Here is a 17,248-nt window from a genome sequence, read left to right on the forward strand (position 1 = left end):
GCTATCGTGGCACTTTTGTCTAACACCATCAGTGGATGCAGAGTGAAAAGAGTGTGCAGGTGTCACTAGGTGGATTTGGAGGAACAGCCGTGTTGTTCTGCACTCAACAGGGGAATCTTTGCTCAGGGGGAAAGTAGTGGTGGTTACAATTTCTCAGGTTCACAACTTACCCTTACCTCAAACAGTCCTCAAAAAGGACTGTTTGCTTTAATAAGCACTGATTCAAGGGTTGTTAGTCCACTCAGACCCACCTGCTCAAAACTATCAACATTAAATGATCTGTGAACAGATTATGAGATAAAGGTTCCCAGGGCACTGATGCCTCAAACACCCCCTGCCCTATGTTAACCTGCTGACTCTCCAACAAGAAGAACAAGAAAGAAAGTCTTCTCTTTGTGAAGCGTCTTTGAGGCGCAATGCTATTATTATTATTATTATTGTTATTATTATTATTATTATTATTATTATTATTATTATTATTATTATTATTATTATTATTATTATATCCCACAGAGGTTCTTTTTTAGGAATCCTTTGACCCCTGGTCCTCCTCAACAATCAATTCATGATGATGGCCAACATCCCACACTGATCACTGATGATGCACACAGGACTTTCTGCTAATGTGGGAAACATTACACCAAGTTTATGTCTGTGTGTGTGTGTGTGTGTGTGTGTGCGCGCGCGCGTGTGCGTGTGTGTGTGAGAGAGAGGGAGATTCTCAAAGGAAAAGACGAGTATCTTTGCAGTGATGTGTGCAGTATTAGCTCATGGAAAAAAAAAATGCTTGTCTGGTCTCTTAGACTGAGGCCTGTATGTTGTGCTGCTAGTAAATATAATGCGAGTGGGTGAACCTGAGACTGCTGACTACAAGTGTGGAAAAACTTCGGCCAACTCATGAGAGATCGTGTGTTGATAAAATGTGAATCTCACACTTCCGTTGAGAAAACGGGTAGCCTTGAGCTCGACACATTCAAGTCTTGAAGTCCCCATCATAACTGAGTGTTAGACAAGTACTTGAAAGCGTAGCAACGTAAATGTGTTGATGGCAAAACACGATTCCTGTAAAGTCCGCTTCACACCTCACTGGTCTGCCGTGTCACAAAGTGCGTGCAGTTTACTTGCTGGCAAGGCAATAATCACAAGTGTGTAAGTGTACATGAGCAAGCGCACAACCTCAGAACTTTTTGGAAGCAAATGAGCTTTATTCACGATAATGTCACTACAAGGTCATTTCAAGGAAGAATGTAACAAAGGAGGAACAGGTTTATTAAGGAAAAGAGTTCAAACGGTAAGTATGTGTATTGGATATACTGTATTAGTGCATTAGCAGCAGATGATGAGATACAACAGACAGGCAATGGGAGGCAGACGGTGGTGTTTCCTCTGTTGAGTTATTATTTTTGATGTCAGGATGCTAATATCATCACACTGATATGTAGAAAAGCTCAAAAGCTGTTCAAGTGGTTATGCATTACTTAAAGCTTGTGTGTTTGTTTGTTCCGCTGAACTCCTGGTAAGTTTGTTTCACGAGTGAAAGTCACAGTCGCAGGAAGCAAAAGTAAGTAAACTTATTTGCCTTTGAATGGGGACAGTAGACCCAGGAAGATGTTCTGTGTAACCGATGCTACTAGATTGGAGGCTATGACCTGGAAAGAAGGCAGAATTTTAATTCTATCTTATTAATTATATGTAAGTTAGCTCCAGTCAGTACAAATGAAATGAAGGAGCCTGAATGGAGAATGCTGAAGGCTTCTATAAAGGGGAGGGTTTCATTTGTATGTGGACGAAAAGTTTGTGAATCAGTCACCAGGTTTCAGGAGCATTGAAGCAACACCTTAAAAAGACACTTTTTTGTTATCCTTTTTCTGTTCTTAATTCTCATTTGTATTTATACATAACTGGACGGCAGCATTCACCTACAGGGAGTGAGGAGATCAATAGAGACAGTTGGTCTGTCCTGAGCTGTGCAGCCCAGGTCTCTTTGGCTGAGTTACGTGAGCACAGGAAGCACGTGTGTGTTGAGCATGCTAACATGCTAACAAAAGTCATTTCAGGCCATCTCAGTAAGCACACTCTCATCATTCAGGTCATCAATGAAATAACTTCTCAGTTTAGTTATGAATGCATACAGTTCAAATTAATTTATCGTTTACATTCAACCTCTATTCACCAAACCTTTTCAGTATTTGGAGCATCCAGATTACCAAACTGGAAGTGAGAGCGTCCAGTGGTCTTGAGCACCCTCAACAACCTGCGTTGTTAATATTTCTGTGTTTTCGGATAATTCAAATGTTGATTAGAAGTTGTTTACAAAAAGATATATGATTTCAATGCCTTACTTGCTAATATATGCTCACATTATCCATTACATCATTTTTTAAGTCATGTATTTTTTCTCAACTGTACAATAACAGCATTTATTATCAATATTGCCTACAGTATTTTTATAAACTGTACATATTGTGCAGATACATAGACTCCTGAAATTGAACTGAAATGTCCTGTCTATTTAACAATGTTTCTCAAGTTCAGTACAACATCTGGCATTGGAAGTTTTCTCATAAGAATATTGGCAGTAGTATTTCTCTGGCATTTAGTATTTTCAAAATCTGTACAAAATAGAAATATGCATACCTTCTGTGACACTGTTTTTGCTTTTTGTTATACTTGCTGGCTTTAATGATCTAATTTCCCTGGCGTGGGATCAGTAAAGTCTATATATACACACACACACACACACACACACACACACACACACACACACATATATATATATATATATATCTTATAGTGGTTTGTCTTTAGGAGGAGCATCTTGTTTAAAAGTGAAGGACAGAAGCCCTTCGGGGTGCTTTTATTGTTGGAACTGCAAGTTCAGGTGCACAGATTTTTATATTTGGTATAAAACGCAAGTAAATCATAGCAGGTAAAGATTTCTCCAGCCTTCATGCTTCCTCCCTCTCCAGCCGGGCCAATAATTTAAAAGCAGGCTTACGAGCATAAAGTTCCTGGTTTAATCCTCGGCTCAGCAGGTCAGGGACCCTTGAGTAAATAGAGACCAACTATTTTGCTATTGCATCCCATTACATTACACTCCTTGAAAATAAAAATGAAACCTAATCAAATCATAGATTTCTATCAAGACTGTAATTGTATTTGCGGCTCAGATCAGATGCTGCATTATTTATGAATACATTAAAAGGCTCAATGGCAAAATTCAAAATTTAATTCCTTGAATGAAGTGATCAAAAATAGCACAGTGTCCATAATCAAAAAATAAACACAGACCGGTAGAAAAATCTGAATATTTCATATTTATTTTGTTCATCAGGTGTTATCATAACATCTTTGTGGCAAGCTTCACAGACCACATACTATGAAAGCCATGGATGTGTGAGCTTTTATCTTATTTTGAGGCAAAGATATATCCTGATAGAAAAGTTTCATTTCATTGATCACATTACAGACCAAAAACAGAGAGAAAAAGTTGAGAAAAGAAGCACTGGGGCAGGTGACAGAAATGAAGAAAGTTGTGCGTCCCAGTTAAACACTGCTGTCTTTACCACTGGAATAAAACATCAAAGTGGTTCTAGATACCCCGTGCTCCTGTTGGATATAAAGTGTATTAAAGGAGATTTCTATTTTATAAAATGATCCAGTCGCTTCGACTGCATTCATCATTACCACCACTCGTCATGACGCTTATCAGAAACCGCAATCAGGAATACTCTCGTCACTGAATGTCAGCACACACCGAGCAGACTTCACTCACTCCCTCTAGCCCCACCAAGTGTTTTCAACATCATCTAGCAGTGACATTTACTACACTTGGTGTCTAGCAAATGTCTAGCTTCCAGTTTTAACCGTTGCATAAAACACATAACAAACAAGGCACTTGTGGGATTTTTCACTGTTCAGCTGCTAAGGTCTCTTTATTTCACATTGCTGTCCTTTGCAGTGTAAGTGTGTTTAGCCCTTCTCCTTCAGTGCTTTCAGGGTGATGGTCAGTCCTCCAGCATCACACAGCTGAAACTCCTCCTCCAGTGCATCATCATGTGGCTGCCGAGGAGCCGCAGTGTGAGCTAAGGCTGCTGCGTCCTCATATTCGTCTTCCACTTCCTCGAAGTCGTCTGGATACTCAACTTGTCCTGACACGTCAGGAGCCTCTGGAAATACAGGAAAAATGGGAAAACACAACTTAAAAAAAGAAGCTATTGACAACACATGAAAAACCTTCTTGTGGCTTGTGGCCTGTATATGGCTACAACCTAAACGAATATTACTAAAAACTAAGTACGTTTTATACTTTTGCATTGATTCATGTGTGTAACTTGTTGTTTTATAAAAGCTAAAAATCAAAATAAAGTTGTTTTTTTAGTAAAACCTTAACAGGGAGCTGTTGATTTTGTCCCAGCAGGTCAGAAATAGAACAGCTGCTCTTCTCTGTGTGTAAACTGTATAAAATATTGAAAAATGGCCGTCAGTTTCCCAGAGTTCAAAATGACCTCTTGAAAATGCTCGACCAACAGTCCACAACTCAAAGACCTCCAGTTTAGAAAAGGGAGAAGCAGTAAATCACATTTGAGGGAATGTTTGCAGTCTGTGCCAGTGTTTGTTATTGGTCAACCAGAACAGCAAACGCTTCATGTATGTCAGTGTCAGCGCTTCACACTGTGAATACAATATTAAACACAGCGTGTTTTCCCAGTGGTTTCCAACTTTTTTTGTCTTGTGACCTCTATAGGAAGAGTAGAGGAAGTATTCAGTCCCTTTATTCTTCCTGCTGTATTTGGTGGATGTGGAGCTGACTGTAGCCAATTTGCACAGGACTGCCTCTAATAATTATGTTGGATTTACCTCCTGATTACTATCCTGATTATCCTGTTTTGGTTTGTAAAAAGTTAACCTCCAAATTATTAAAAAAAAAATTCAGCTGCAAATCTTCACATTCGAGAAGATGAAACCATGAAATGCTTTAGTATGAAAAATGACTTCAACCAAAATAGATGCGATTAATTTTCTGTCAGTCAGCTAATGGTTTCACCTCTACAGGGTCAGGACAAGAGTGTATTTCATTGCAAAACATCAGATTTTATAAGCTGTAGCTGATATGTTTTGTATGTACGAATCTTCATTTGTAAAGTAACTAATAACTAAAGCAGTCAGATAATTGGAAAGCTGTAAAAGTACAGTATTTCCCCCTGAAGCATAAATCCAAGTAAAGTTCAAGTACCCCAAATTTGTGCTTAAGGTCAGTACTTGAGTTAATGTACTTAGTTACATTCAACCACTGCAAAAAAAGCAGCATCTGCTTGGAGTCTTCTTTCATGTTTCGGATATCTGGAAGAGATTTCCCTCTAATCCTCTCAGATGGTCTCAGTTAATATTCCTCAATACTGGAAGAGGTCAAATTATTCAATATTTCACAAACGAACGAAACACATTGAACCAAAAAATGAATACAAATTTGTGTAGCAGAACTTTGTTTTTCCTCTTTCCTATCACATTAATCATGCCCAGATGCTGCAGATTTATCTTGTGACCCTTGGCTGGGAGCAGCTGGAAAGCAGCAGACTTATATTTCTGCATTGATGCATTAGCAGTAATAAGAATATAACAGGCTATATAATAAAGTAGCACATGAGCAACTATTGTGTAGAGTGAGCACTTCGACTTTTGGTTCTTTAACTGCATTTTGCTGGTAATACTTCTATACTTTTACTTATGTAGGATTAGGGTCAGGGTATTTTCACACTGTGGTATGAGTACTGTTACTTCAGTAAAGGACCTGACTGCGTCTTTGCTCACTGTTAAGATGTCCCCCTCTACATTTCCACCTGTACATTACCAATAGACTCAGCAGAGTCGCTCCTCCTCATGGACCCAGTGTATTCAGTGTTTTCCTCGAGAGAAGGCAAACTTTCATCTTCATCAAAGTCTTCAGGATAGTCGCAGTGGGTTTGTCCTCCAACACACAAAGCATCCTGACCTTCCTCCTCCACATCACTGGAACTGGCCCCCATATTGTCTTCTTTCTCTTCCCATGAGTGGGACTGACTGAGAACATCTGGCCATAGTGCGGCATCTATGTCTGTGACTTTCCCTTCCATATCAGTGACACAGCTCTCCCCTTTAGATTCAGTCACAGCCACACCATCAGTGTCTGTGTGTTTGAGAGACTCCAGGTGGTCTTGCACATAGCCCCAGCTAAGTATGCATGCAGCACTTGGCCTGTTTTCTGGGTTGAGGCAGAGCATTCTGTGGATCAAAGAGCAGATGTGGTCAGAGTAGACGTTATCCACAGGATCATACTCTCCTTTGGTGATCTTGTAGAACAGGCTCAGGAGGTTTGAGGCTGCAAACGGAGGTCTGAGAGCACACAGCTCATACAGCAGACAGCCTAAAGCCCAGATGTCAGACTTGGAGCTGTATGGGACATCCTGGCAAAGCTCAGGACTGAGGTAGCTGGGTGTCCCAACACATGTGGAGGCCATATCAGCTGTGTTGGTCATCACCCTGGATATCCCAAAGTCCCCTAACTTCACCATGCCTCGCTTTGTTAGCAGTACATTTGAGGTTTTGATGTCCCTGTGTAGTATTTTAGAAGCATGTATGTAATCTACAGCCATAGCGACCTGTACAAACCACCCCATCACAGTATCCTCTGTGAAAAACTCCTTTGGTTTCCTCGCTTTCACTTTGTCATCTAACGTCCCACCGTCGCAGTAGTTCATCACAATGTAAATGAAGCCATCATCAGGGTTCACGAAGGCGTCGCTGCATTTGACGATGTGAGGGTGCTGCAGCCCCCTGATGATGTCAGCCTCTTGCAGAATGGCCTTCTGTGTTTTTGCTGTCCTTGTGTCCATTACTTTGATTCTCTTCACCGCGTGCAGGCTCCTGCGCTCGTCGTGCCTCATCAGGAACACGTCTGCTGCTCCTCCGCTGCCCAGACACAAAACCCGCTCGTACTTATCCATGGTTTGTCCGGCGTCCACGGAAGGGGGTCCTTTCTAAACGAGTAAGAGCAGTGTGAAGGTGAGGGGCGCTTCAACGCAACGCAGCTGTCAACATACGTCACTGGCCGTTTGTGTGCAGTCTCGTTGCCACGGTAACAGCCTCGTTTTGACGCCGTGAGGCTGGATCAGGGAAACTTTCACGCGATCTTTACCTCCACCTGTTTCAGAGATCAGACTGGAAAAACATGCTTTCATTTGTTTTTATCTGAGTCCAGCGCCAACGATTTTACACCATCGTTCATGCATCGGTTCATTGTGGCGTGGTTGCAATCATTTTTTAATGCAACAGCATTGAGAGATCGAGATCAATCGAGATTGTTTTTATATATATATATTTATGATCCTTGCCGACAAGAGCATGACTGTATCCTATATTAATAGGCTAAACGTTTTAATATGACTTTCTTTTGAAGGGTTAAGCCTACTGTCTGCTACTAAAACTTTTTTGTTTCATTCTGGAGCATGTTTATTAATGTGCATGTCGCTGCTAAATAAATAACATGTGCCTGTTAAATAATTCAATAAATAGATACATTTTAATGACGTGAAAAGATAGTGGAGGCCTAGAGGATGTGAAGGTATGGCCCAAAGTAAACATTGGATTGTACAAAAAATATTTAATATGACAACAAGAAAAGTAAGGGCCTTTTTTGTTACACATTTTAAATTCAGGTACATGTACCCGCTTGTAAGATCTGCACTACCGCTAGCGTTTGAGACTGCACTTTTTTCTTTGTTACACTAGATGGCAGTATGAACGCTAAGTGGCTCTAATCTGCCGGTGACTAGCTAAAGAAGAAGAAACCCTTAAGCTGTCGGCGCATGTTACTGCGCATGTTAATGACAACACAGTTAAAGTGCATGCTATTATACTATTTTCATCTCAGTATTGCTTGAATTTCATTACACTATAATTAAAAATGCCACCAAAGGGAAAAGGTGGCAAGGGTGGTAAAGGTAAGTGGTCCATTACTTGTCTCCTGTGAATTATGTGTCATGAACTGCTTAAAGTCGGCCACATTTACGAGCATGGAGCAAACAACGACTATGATACAGATGCCAGAGTGCGGAAGCACTTCTCTACATTTAACATGATCATATTGTTCGCTTCACTGTTACTGTGTGTTGCCTTGTTCCGTTGGTTGGTTTATGGTGTTGAATCTCGTTACTGTGCAGGAGCTGCTTCAGGAGGTGCAGACGCTGAGAAGAAAGAAAAGGCACCAAAGGGAGGCACTGCTGTAAAGGTGACTTCATTACTTGCTTTATCCAAAGCTGCACTGTAAAAGTCCAAAGTGACGTAAGAGAGGAGTTTTAGCCTTCCCTTTTTTTCCCCTCACACGTCACGTTTGCGTGAGTTGGCTGGATAGAAGTGATGTGGTGTACATGGGACATTATTTTACACTCGGGCATCATCTTTCCAGCTTTGTCACTGATTTCGTTTTCTCTTTGGTGGTCTGATAAACACCATATTTAAACTGGTAATTATAGGAACAAGTTAAGTATGTATATATTTTCAATCCAGCTACATTGTGTTGTCAGCCAATGCCAGACAGTGTTGAAGAGTTTAGACAGCTGATATTCATCACAACCTGTATGCATGAGCTGCTACTGGGATGCTACTTCTGTATTTGCTAAACATAATGTCTGCAGTGAATTTTAGGTTGCATCACAACAGTTGTTCATTTGATTTCTTATGATGTTTTCCCAGGTTCGACACATCCTCTGTGAAAAACATGGAAAATGCATGGAGGCAATGGAGAAACTGAAGGCTGGAGTCCGTTTCAGTGAAGTAGCGTCACAATACAGTGAGGACAAAGCCAGACAAGGAGTAAGATCATGAAGTCATAAACGTTTGCTCACTTTTGCTCCCCTTTTTTTCTGATTATGTTAGTATTGACCATAAATACTAACTGTCTTGGTCCTCTGTGTTTTGCCTGTAGTCGTATAGAAATATTTTTATGTTATTACATCTTAACATGTGATGATAAATGTGGGAGATGATAAAGGATGACGTACAGGCCAAAATCATGGCTGGTAAATTCCAGACTGACAAATAATAATTCTTTACTGACCCATTACTCATACAAATTTGACACATTTTCTCCCACTTATTCACACCAGCGCCCCACCAGAACACCTACACTGGTATAGTCTTAGCTACTGGGAAACTTCAGTGGTGATTACGCCGTTCCTCAGCAACACTGCGTAAATATTTGAGCTGTTGGAATCGTTACAGTGCAACAAAGCTTTTACCTCACATTCTTATCTGTGACCTAATTCTGCCTGGCAACCAAAGCTGTATGTGTTTCAAGTTTCTGCATTGCTCACAGTTTCTGTTTTCAGTACAGTGAACCCTTTGAAGCCTTTAGCCTTTGTTACTCATGTTCACTCACTTTTGTCTTGGCTTGGCGACCCCATTCGGTGCATATCATTTTTGCTTCATGACTGTTGTGTTCATGACAGGGCGATCTGGGGTGGATGACACGTGGCTCCATGGTTGGACCTTTCCAGGATGCAGCGTTTGCCCTATCTGTCAGTTCTATGGATAAGCCCGTCTACACAGACCCTCCTGTCAAGACAAAGTTTGGGTACCACATCATTATGGTCGAGGGGAAAAAGTGACATGCGACAGCTCAACCCTTGAAATTAGGACATACAAAATTTACAGTGTGCTGTACTGTGAAACTGATTATTTCCTGATCTGTTTGAATGCAGTAGTTGCTTTATATTTTCTGAACTGTTTAAAAGGATCCTTTTGTGTCCGCTTTGTCTTTGGTGACATGTATACTCGCATACATACAATTCAACCTAGGGGAACATTCTTCTAAGTTTAACTTTTTCACTTGATTCTCTTTTTGAGCTTGATAACTTTTGTGGAAATCAAACCACAAATGAACAAATAAATACATTTTCACTGAAGTAATTCAAAACGTGTAAGTTTTGTTTGCATGTGTATGAGAGAGAAAACCTTCCACTTTCAAGTCTTTCAGAAAGCGAGGCGTTGGCCTAGCAGTGATTGTAAACATCAGTTAATAAGGTGTTCAGTAACTGCTTCTGTCATTCATATTGTGGAGATAAGGTACACTTAGCTGTTTGTGCTAAATAATATGAACAAAAGTGTTGTTACAGTTAGTGAGCTGGGCTGCTTCAAACTAGTGATTATTTTCATTGTTGCTTAATCTGATGATTATTTTCTCAGTTGATTGTTTGATCCATAAAATGTCATAAAATAGTGTGGCATGTCTTTCACAAAGGCCCAAGGTGATGTCATCAGTCAACAGTTCACTGTCAGATAAGAGAAAGAAAAGTTTCACAATTGAGAAAATGGAACTAGGTTATGACTGAAATTCTTGCTTGAAAAATGCATTCATGTACATCATTTTAGTGGCCAGTTGAGCAATGTTCTTAGGGGCTGGACATATCTGACTCAGAATTGGAAGAGGTGTGTTGTTCACTTTCATTTTTGACAGATTGTACAAATAACCCCATATACAGACTTCTCTCTTTTTTTCACTCTTACATCCCGTTTCACTTACCGGCCCAGGAAAATCAATTAGATCTTTAGTTTTGTGGGTACTATAACTGTATTACCTCGGTGCTGTGATCCTCCCGGTGACTTCCAGAGCGCTATGTGGCAGTAGCGCGCAGAGGTTATGACGGCACAGTCAACATCAGGAAAAGACGGTTGACGTTGCTACGCCTTGCTAGATGATTGGCGAGGTAAGATGGCGGCGCCAGAGGAGCCAGAATTATCTCAGGCGCAGACCGAAAAACTCCTTCAATTTCAGGTAGACAGCCCAAATGCTTCACTAAGACGTGTCCGTTTGAAACCTCGTGCAGTAATACGTTGTCGTTGGTAGTGAATCGCTGTAAACAGTTGGAACCGTGTGTCTTTAAACGCTTTTTGCATAGTCAACTTGGATAACGTTACCCAGAGCCCCCTAACGTTAGCCGTCAACTTGAGTCAGAGCTAACGTTAGCAAAGCTAGCTAACATTAGCTAAGCTAGCTAACAAGTTAGCAGACTTTAAGGGCCATGGATGGACTTAAATAGCGTAACGTTTGTCTGACTTGCTTAACGTAGAGACATATACCCAATTCATATGTGTTCCACCATCATACATGCCGCCTTTTAAATGTAATTTCGGACTTTACGGTAACGTCAACTTGGCTAACGTTAGGTTTCCACTGACGCTCCCTACTGAACACTTGCTGAGTTAACATTAGCGCAGCAGTCATGGGCGAGCTGTCACTGAAGTTTCTCAGCGACCCAGGTGTTTTTAGCTAAACTACATTAAACTGTTGCATATATGACAGTAAGAGGGATGCAGTTTTCCTCCTCCAATCAACATACAGCCCGACATGTCTTTCTTAGAATGTAGTTGGAAAGCTCGCCGTTAAAATGAGTTGATATTTTGGAGAGCTAACAGTTAACGTTAGCTAACCTTTAACGTCATCCTGCTCGGTGTAGGTTAATTTTCTCTTTTCTTCTCTGTGTATTTTGACATTAATTTCAAGCTTAAGTAACTACCTAACAATGCTTGTTGAGTACACACTGAAAGTATTTTATTCTGTGTCTCAGCCGATCAAATTTTTTGTTGTTGATGTTATTTTGTTGTTTTTTGTTTAGTTTTCTGGTTAACTTTTATGAATAGTTGACATAGTAAACCAGTTTCTTGTAAGCTGCTGAAAGCAGCCCTGATTATATGCAAACGTGCTTTTCTGCTTTTATCACCATTTTGAAGCCTTTGGCTGACTTTCTTTTCATGTCTAATAGGACCTAACTGGTTTGGAATCAATGGACCAATGTCGTCGAACATTAGAGCAACATAATTGGAACATAGAGGTAAATGGCAAGAAGATGGATTTCTATCAATCTGTTTCCCCTTTTATTCCTATACAGATTCTGTGACATGTTTTGTCTTGCTCTTATTTATCTGTCATTTTATGACAAGTATGATGGTCTTAAATGTGTTTCAGGCTGCAGTACAAGACAGACTTAATGAGCAGGAAGGAGTGCCCAGTGTGTTTAACCCTCCACCATCCAGACCACTGCAGGTCAACACAGCAGACCATAGAGTATATAGTTACATCGTCTCAAGGCCACAGCCCAGGGTAGGTCTGCAGGCTCTCTTAATACTTCTGATTAAAGATGTAATCTCTGCATTGCTGTTAAATATTTAATTTCACCAGACAAAATAAGCTGCTGGATTTCTCTTACAGTATTCTGTAATGCTGTTTCTTCGTTGTTGACATGTAGCCACATTCTAAGGGGACTTTCTAAGTATTTCTGTTGTTGATGTTGTCATTTGTGTACTGTTCTAACGTAATGAATAAGGTGACTGACTATATGTTACCTTTAAGACCATTCTTGAAGGAGCAGTCAATCTAAGTGATGTCTTCCTGTTTAATCTCATTTTGATGGCATTAGGCACAGAAAAGGCCTCATAATTTGAAATTTGGTTTTCTACTTTTGTTTTTTACTGTTTATATTGTAACAGACTGCAATGGTTCTTCTTTTCAGGGGTTGCTAGGATGGAGTTACTACTTGATAATGCTACCTTTCAGATTTACATATTACACACTTCTGGACATATTCAGGTAATTTAAGCACATTGATTTAAACTTGCAATTCCCAGAGGGCAAGCTTGTGGCTGCATGAAAGTAATGGTCGCTACAATGTTTTTTTTATTCAAGGTTTGCCCTGAGATTCATCAGGCCAGATCCTCGTGGTCGTGTGACAGACCCTGTTGGAGATGTTGTGTCCTTCATTCAGAGTTTTGAGGAGAAGTATGGTCGGTCACACCCTGTGTTTTACCAGGGAACATACAGCCAGGTGAGCTCAGAGATATGGAGGGCCAGAAACCTACATTTTTATGCACTTAGGTTAATTTCAGACAGACAAGGTAAAATTGCAATATGTTGCATTGCTTTTGTTTTCTGTGAAACATATAGGCACTGAATGATGCCAAACGGGAGCTCCGCTACTTATTAGTGTACCTTCATGGGGAGGATCATCAAGACACTGACGAGTTTTGCCGGTATAGTACTTATTATCTTAATTATCTACATAGCTTGAGTGACAGCCAGCAGAATTTGTTAAGTAGAACCCTGTTGTTGCTCTGTGTTGCACAACATGATTCAGAGAAGTTGGGACAGGAGCAACGAAATACTGGGATAGTTGTGGAATGCTCCAAAAACACCTGTTTGGTGATGATTGCATTCTGTTATTATTTGTTCTACACAGAGTCACGGCTTTTTTGGAAACAGGGTCACAGTTTGATATTAGTATATTTATATATGATATGTTTTATATCCATCTGCACACGAAAACGTTTCCCTCTTAAATGGTTTGTTTTGTGCTGCTGATCTGTCACTTCCTAGCTCCACGTTATGTACAGAAGAGGTCGTAACCTTCCTCAACACACGAATGCTCTTTTGGGCATGCTCAACCAGCAAGCCTGAGGGCTACAGAGGTATGCAAATTTATTGATATTTAACCCACCAGTTGTTGTCAGTCAGCTCTTGATGTAAGCACACTTCATATGTCCGTGTTCTGTAAGTCAAACTGGAGGATTTGATAGTGGATTAAGTGCTCCTCATTATCTTTGCCCTAATGAAACACAGTAGAACAAAGGTTTTTATATTCTGAGGTTTTGAGTTCTCCATTTTGACTTCTGTCACCATCCTATTATAAGGAACTTGAAAGATATATGTGCTGTGAAAATCATCAAAAGCTGTTAACCAAAAGCTAGTCCTGTGGATCATCTTTAGTATGTGGGACATTGTGTCTGGAAAGAAATGCATGTTGAGTTTCTCAGAAATAGTGTTTTGATGACTGTGTTGGGATGGCAGTTGAAGTCCCAGTAGAGCGCTCTAAACTTTGGCAAACATAAAAGAGAAACTATATGCATTGTAGCTGCCACAGGGGCTAAGTGACATAATTATGGTTTATTGTTTGTGCGTGTGTGTGTGTGTGTGTGTGTGTGTGTGTGTGTGTGTGTGTGTGTGTGTATATATATATATATATGTATGTATGTATGTATGTATTTAGATGGGTTGACCATTTCATTAAATTCCTAAAATGTGTAGTAGCAGCAAATGTGACAGTTTTGTGTTTGGGCGTGTTTCAGTGTCCCAGGCATTGCGGGAGAACACCTACCCATTCCTGGCCATGATCATGCTGAAGGACCGCAGGATGACAGTGGTGGGCAGGCTTGAGGGTCTCATTCAGCCAGAGGACCTCATCAATCAGCTCACCTTCATCATGGATGCCAACCAAACACATCTGATGTCAGAGCGCCTCGAACGGTACTGGAAATCCATACATTCACACTAGATTGCTTGATATGAGACATCTCATCTCCATTTACATTGGTGAAGACTTGAAGTTACATGTTGGGATGGTTTTGAGATTATGAGTGAAGCTCAAAATTTGACATCTGATCATCCAGCAGTTCGTTATAAGCAGCAGTTCGAAATAAGTTGTGAATAAAATATAGCTTCACTAATCAGGTTACTTTATCTCATAGTTGCTGTTATTTTACCAGAAAGTGTCATCATTTATAAATAGAGACAAATGCTTGTTTCAGGGAGGAGAGGAACCAGACCCAAGTGCTAAGGCAGCAGCAGGACGAGGCCTATCTGGCCTCCCTCCGTGCCGACCAGGAGAAGGACCGAAAGAAGAGGGAGGAGGAGGAGCAGCTAAGGCAAGAGGAGGAGAAGGTCCGACAGACTGCTCTTGCTGAGGAGCGGAGACGACGAGTGAGTCTCATTTTCTGTTATATTCATGTTGTTCATGCCAGTCTGCACGTGCAGACCTTAAGTAATGATTTGTGTGAACGAGACAGTTATTTCTTAACATAAACAAAATTCTTTTTTGATTCAAGCTGTCAAAACGTTTTGTTTGACTCTAGACACTTGAAGAGGAGAAGGAGAGGAAGTCTGAATGTCTTCCCCCAGAACCACCTGCAGATGATCCAGAAAGTGTCAAAATAGTGTTTAAGCTGCCCAACGATACACGAGTAGAGAGACGATTCCTCTTTGGGCAATCTCTGACGGTGAGTACCGCCATTACCCCATGTACTGTTTGTGTGTGTGCTTATGTGTTTTTATTGTTATGCTGCAACGGCTCTAATGGCCCAAGCTGGAATGAGCTACACAAAACTCAGCCCAGTAACTGGATATGATGTGCAAGTGCTCTCCAAGAAATATGAGCTCAGACGCCCAGGTGGGATTAAGGGCCAAAATTTCAATTTTGAAAAGGCTGCCTCTAAACCTGCACCCACAAAAGTTGTTCAGAGTTCAGTTCAAAACTGATGAAGGACGGACAATGGTGGAATTTGTTTATGCCATTATTGAAATGTTGCAGGCTTTGTGATGATGAAACCAGTGTATGACTGATCTCACTCCTCCTCCCCATCCTCCAATGCTGTCCCACAATCTCTGCCTCGATGAGTTAAAACATATTAAAAAACTGAATTATTTCTAAAGCACTTCTCTATATTTGCAGAACATTACCACTTGGTTGGTTATTTATCAGTTCACTTGACTGTTTTGTCTTTCACAGGTAATATACGACTTCCTTTTCTCTTTGAAAGAATCCCCGGAGAAGTTTCAGATAGTAACAAACTTCCCTCGCCGAGTCTTGCCCTGCCTTCCGACTGAAGAGCAGCCCAACCCTCCCACACTGAAAGAGGCGGGACTCAGCCGCTCCGAGGTCCTTTTTGTTCAAGACCTAACGGACGATTAATAGATGACATACCTCCTCTACATGGAAACACATTTTCCTACAATGCCCACCCACTCCTCTTTTTCTTTTTCTTCTTTCGTTAAATGGCCATTATGACCAAGGGATCATTGCGATAAAATGCTAACCTGGAAAAAAATTAACGACCTTGCATCCAGTCCTTGTTTGGTTGTTTACGGGGTTCCCAATAGCCTGGAAAGTCTTGAATTTTATCAAATAAATATTTCTTGAAGTCCTTCCTTGAACTCATCCTTGCATCTGTGTGAACAAAGAGGTCTGTTTTCCATTGGCTGTACTAGCTACTGGTTCATTATTGTCCTTCCTCACCACTAAGTGTTGCCACAAAGGATTAATCATCTACTGAAATGTACTGAAATGGTAGCATAGCTTTGTGTAAAACCAGAACTATTTCCCACTGAAGTTCATGTCTGGGCAACTGAGGACGGCAGGTTGTATTAATACCTACTGATACACACAGGATGCAGCATGGAGAAGTATTGGGTTTCTATGACTGTGTGACTGCCTTGGCTTTTTTTTTTTATTGTCAAAGACTCAGTGTTTGATCCATGTGTCCTTATTCAACTTCCTTTTGCCCCTAAGTTTGCACATGCTTCCCTCACAGTAGTAGACAAGTACAGAAGTGGTCTGTGTCAAAGATGGGTTTGGTACTGCTGTGATTGTTAATCTATGTGGTGTGGACAGCACATGTACTACTTCAGGGAGCAGGTTGGTGGATTTGGACATAGGAGTAATGGGAACCCTGTTTTAAATGAGCCATGACCTGTACATAAGTTAGATATTTAAAAACCCCAAATTGACCTTTTTTTTTTTTTTTTTGACTCATCTGTGTCATAAAATGACCAAATGCAGGTTGTTACTATGTAAAGCAGACTGCCTCAAGCTCATTTAAAAATACAATATTTAACAGAGGCCACAGCTTTTACATGTGGCTTTATCTAGTATAGTTCAAGTCTGCCCATAGTGTGCCTGTGGTTACTCATAGATGCCTGTTTTGCCTGTAACATCTGAATGGGCTCATGTAAAGATGTAATTTTCCAACTATGAATTAAAAACATTTTAAAAATGTGGGTTCATTGAGATTGTACAACACTTGTGGTACCAGTGCATAACATAAGCAGCTTTTTGCTATTGGTGATATTGATGAGTGGGGGATGTTTTTTTTTTTGTTTTTTTTTTTGCGAATGACTTAATTCATTCCATGAATGGCATTTTAAGTATACTGAGGGATTAGTGTCCGTTATTTTATGTACTGCATTTTAACCTTTCAGTAGCTAAATCAAAAATGACAAGTGTTATATTGGTATACATCATACATTTATTAGTGAACAACCCTTTCAAATCAGCCACAACAATTAAAAAAAAAAAAAAATATGATTGCACTACTTGGTAAAGCATAACTAGCAACTTTCATTTAAAAAAAGTACAAATCTTAAAAATTTCAAACAGTATACAGATGT

At 40.4% G+C, this 17,248-nt stretch overlaps 3 protein-coding genes across 3 annotated transcripts; 2 read left to right on the forward strand and 1 right to left on the reverse strand.

The window, feature by feature from the left end:
• Positions 1 to 3,305: 3,305 nt before the first annotated feature.
• Positions 3,306 to 7,079, reverse strand: nek12 (NIMA-related kinase 12). Its single transcript, XM_070963031.1, has 2 exons — positions 5,852 to 7,079; positions 3,306 to 4,169 (listed from the first exon to the last, which is right to left on the reverse strand). Exons 1-2 carry the CDS (start codon positions 6,981 to 6,983, stop codon positions 3,973 to 3,975), a joined length of 1,329 nt encoding a protein of 442 aa, XP_070819132.1. The 5' UTR covers positions 6,984 to 7,079; the 3' UTR covers positions 3,306 to 3,972.
• A 741-nt stretch (positions 7,080 to 7,820) lies between these two features.
• Positions 7,821 to 9,949, forward strand: pin4 (protein (peptidylprolyl cis/trans isomerase) NIMA-interacting, 4 (parvulin)). Its single transcript, XM_070962839.1, has 4 exons — positions 7,821 to 7,979; positions 8,199 to 8,266; positions 8,731 to 8,850; positions 9,486 to 9,949. The coding sequence occupies exons 1-4, from the start codon at positions 7,943 to 7,945 to the stop codon at positions 9,642 to 9,644; spliced, it is 384 nt and encodes a 127-aa protein (XP_070818940.1). The 5' UTR covers positions 7,821 to 7,942; the 3' UTR covers positions 9,645 to 9,949.
• Positions 9,950 to 10,711: 762 nt separating this feature from the next.
• Positions 10,712 to 16,858, forward strand: faf2 (Fas associated factor family member 2). The gene is made up of 11 exons (XM_070962162.1): positions 10,712 to 10,810; positions 11,799 to 11,867; positions 12,002 to 12,136; positions 12,546 to 12,622; positions 12,719 to 12,857; positions 12,977 to 13,062; positions 13,406 to 13,497; positions 14,155 to 14,332; positions 14,614 to 14,785; positions 14,938 to 15,081; positions 15,591 to 16,858. The coding sequence occupies exons 1-11, from the start codon at positions 10,748 to 10,750 to the stop codon at positions 15,771 to 15,773; spliced, it is 1,338 nt and encodes a 445-aa protein (XP_070818263.1). The 5' UTR covers positions 10,712 to 10,747; the 3' UTR covers positions 15,774 to 16,858.
• The last annotated feature ends 390 nt before the right edge of the window (positions 16,859 to 17,248 follow it).

Source organism: Chaetodon trifascialis, chromosome 5 (genome assembly GCF_039877785.1).
Source record: "Chaetodon trifascialis isolate fChaTrf1 chromosome 5, fChaTrf1.hap1, whole genome shotgun sequence".
Lineage (NCBI taxonomy): Eukaryota > Metazoa > Chordata > Actinopteri > Chaetodontiformes > Chaetodontidae > Chaetodon > Chaetodon trifascialis.

What these genes read in the sequence shown, in the direction of transcription:
- nek12 (XM_070963031.1), bottom strand. Translation starts at nt 6,983, where the DNA reads ATGGATAAGTACGAGCGGGTTTTGTGTCTGGGCAGCGGAGGAGCAGCA. An exon ending in CGACTCTGCTGAGTCTATTG is followed by an intron (nt 4,170 to 5,851) that starts GTAATGTACAGG and finishes CTGTATTTCCAG; the next exon opens with AGGCTCCTGACGTGTCAGGA.
- pin4 (XM_070962839.1), top strand. Translation starts at nt 7,943, where the DNA reads ATGCCACCAAAGGGAAAAGGTGGCAAGGGTGGTAAAG. An exon ending in AGGGAGGCACTGCTGTAAAG is followed by an intron (nt 8,267 to 8,730) that starts GTGACTTCATTA and finishes ATGTTTTCCCAG; the next exon opens with GTTCGACACATCCTCTGTGA. An exon ending in AGGACAAAGCCAGACAAGGA is followed by an intron (nt 8,851 to 9,485) that starts GTAAGATCATGA and finishes TGTTCATGACAG; the next exon opens with GGCGATCTGGGGTGGATGAC.
- faf2 (XM_070962162.1), top strand. Translation starts at nt 10,748, where the DNA reads ATGGCGGCGCCAGAGGAGCCAGAATTATCTCAGGCGCAGACCGAAAAA. An exon ending in GACACTGACGAGTTTTGCCG is followed by an intron (nt 13,063 to 13,405) that starts GTATAGTACTTA and finishes GTCACTTCCTAG; the next exon opens with CTCCACGTTATGTACAGAAG. An exon ending in TCTTTGGGCAATCTCTGACG is followed by an intron (nt 15,082 to 15,590) that starts GTGAGTACCGCC and finishes TGTCTTTCACAG; the next exon opens with GTAATATACGACTTCCTTTT.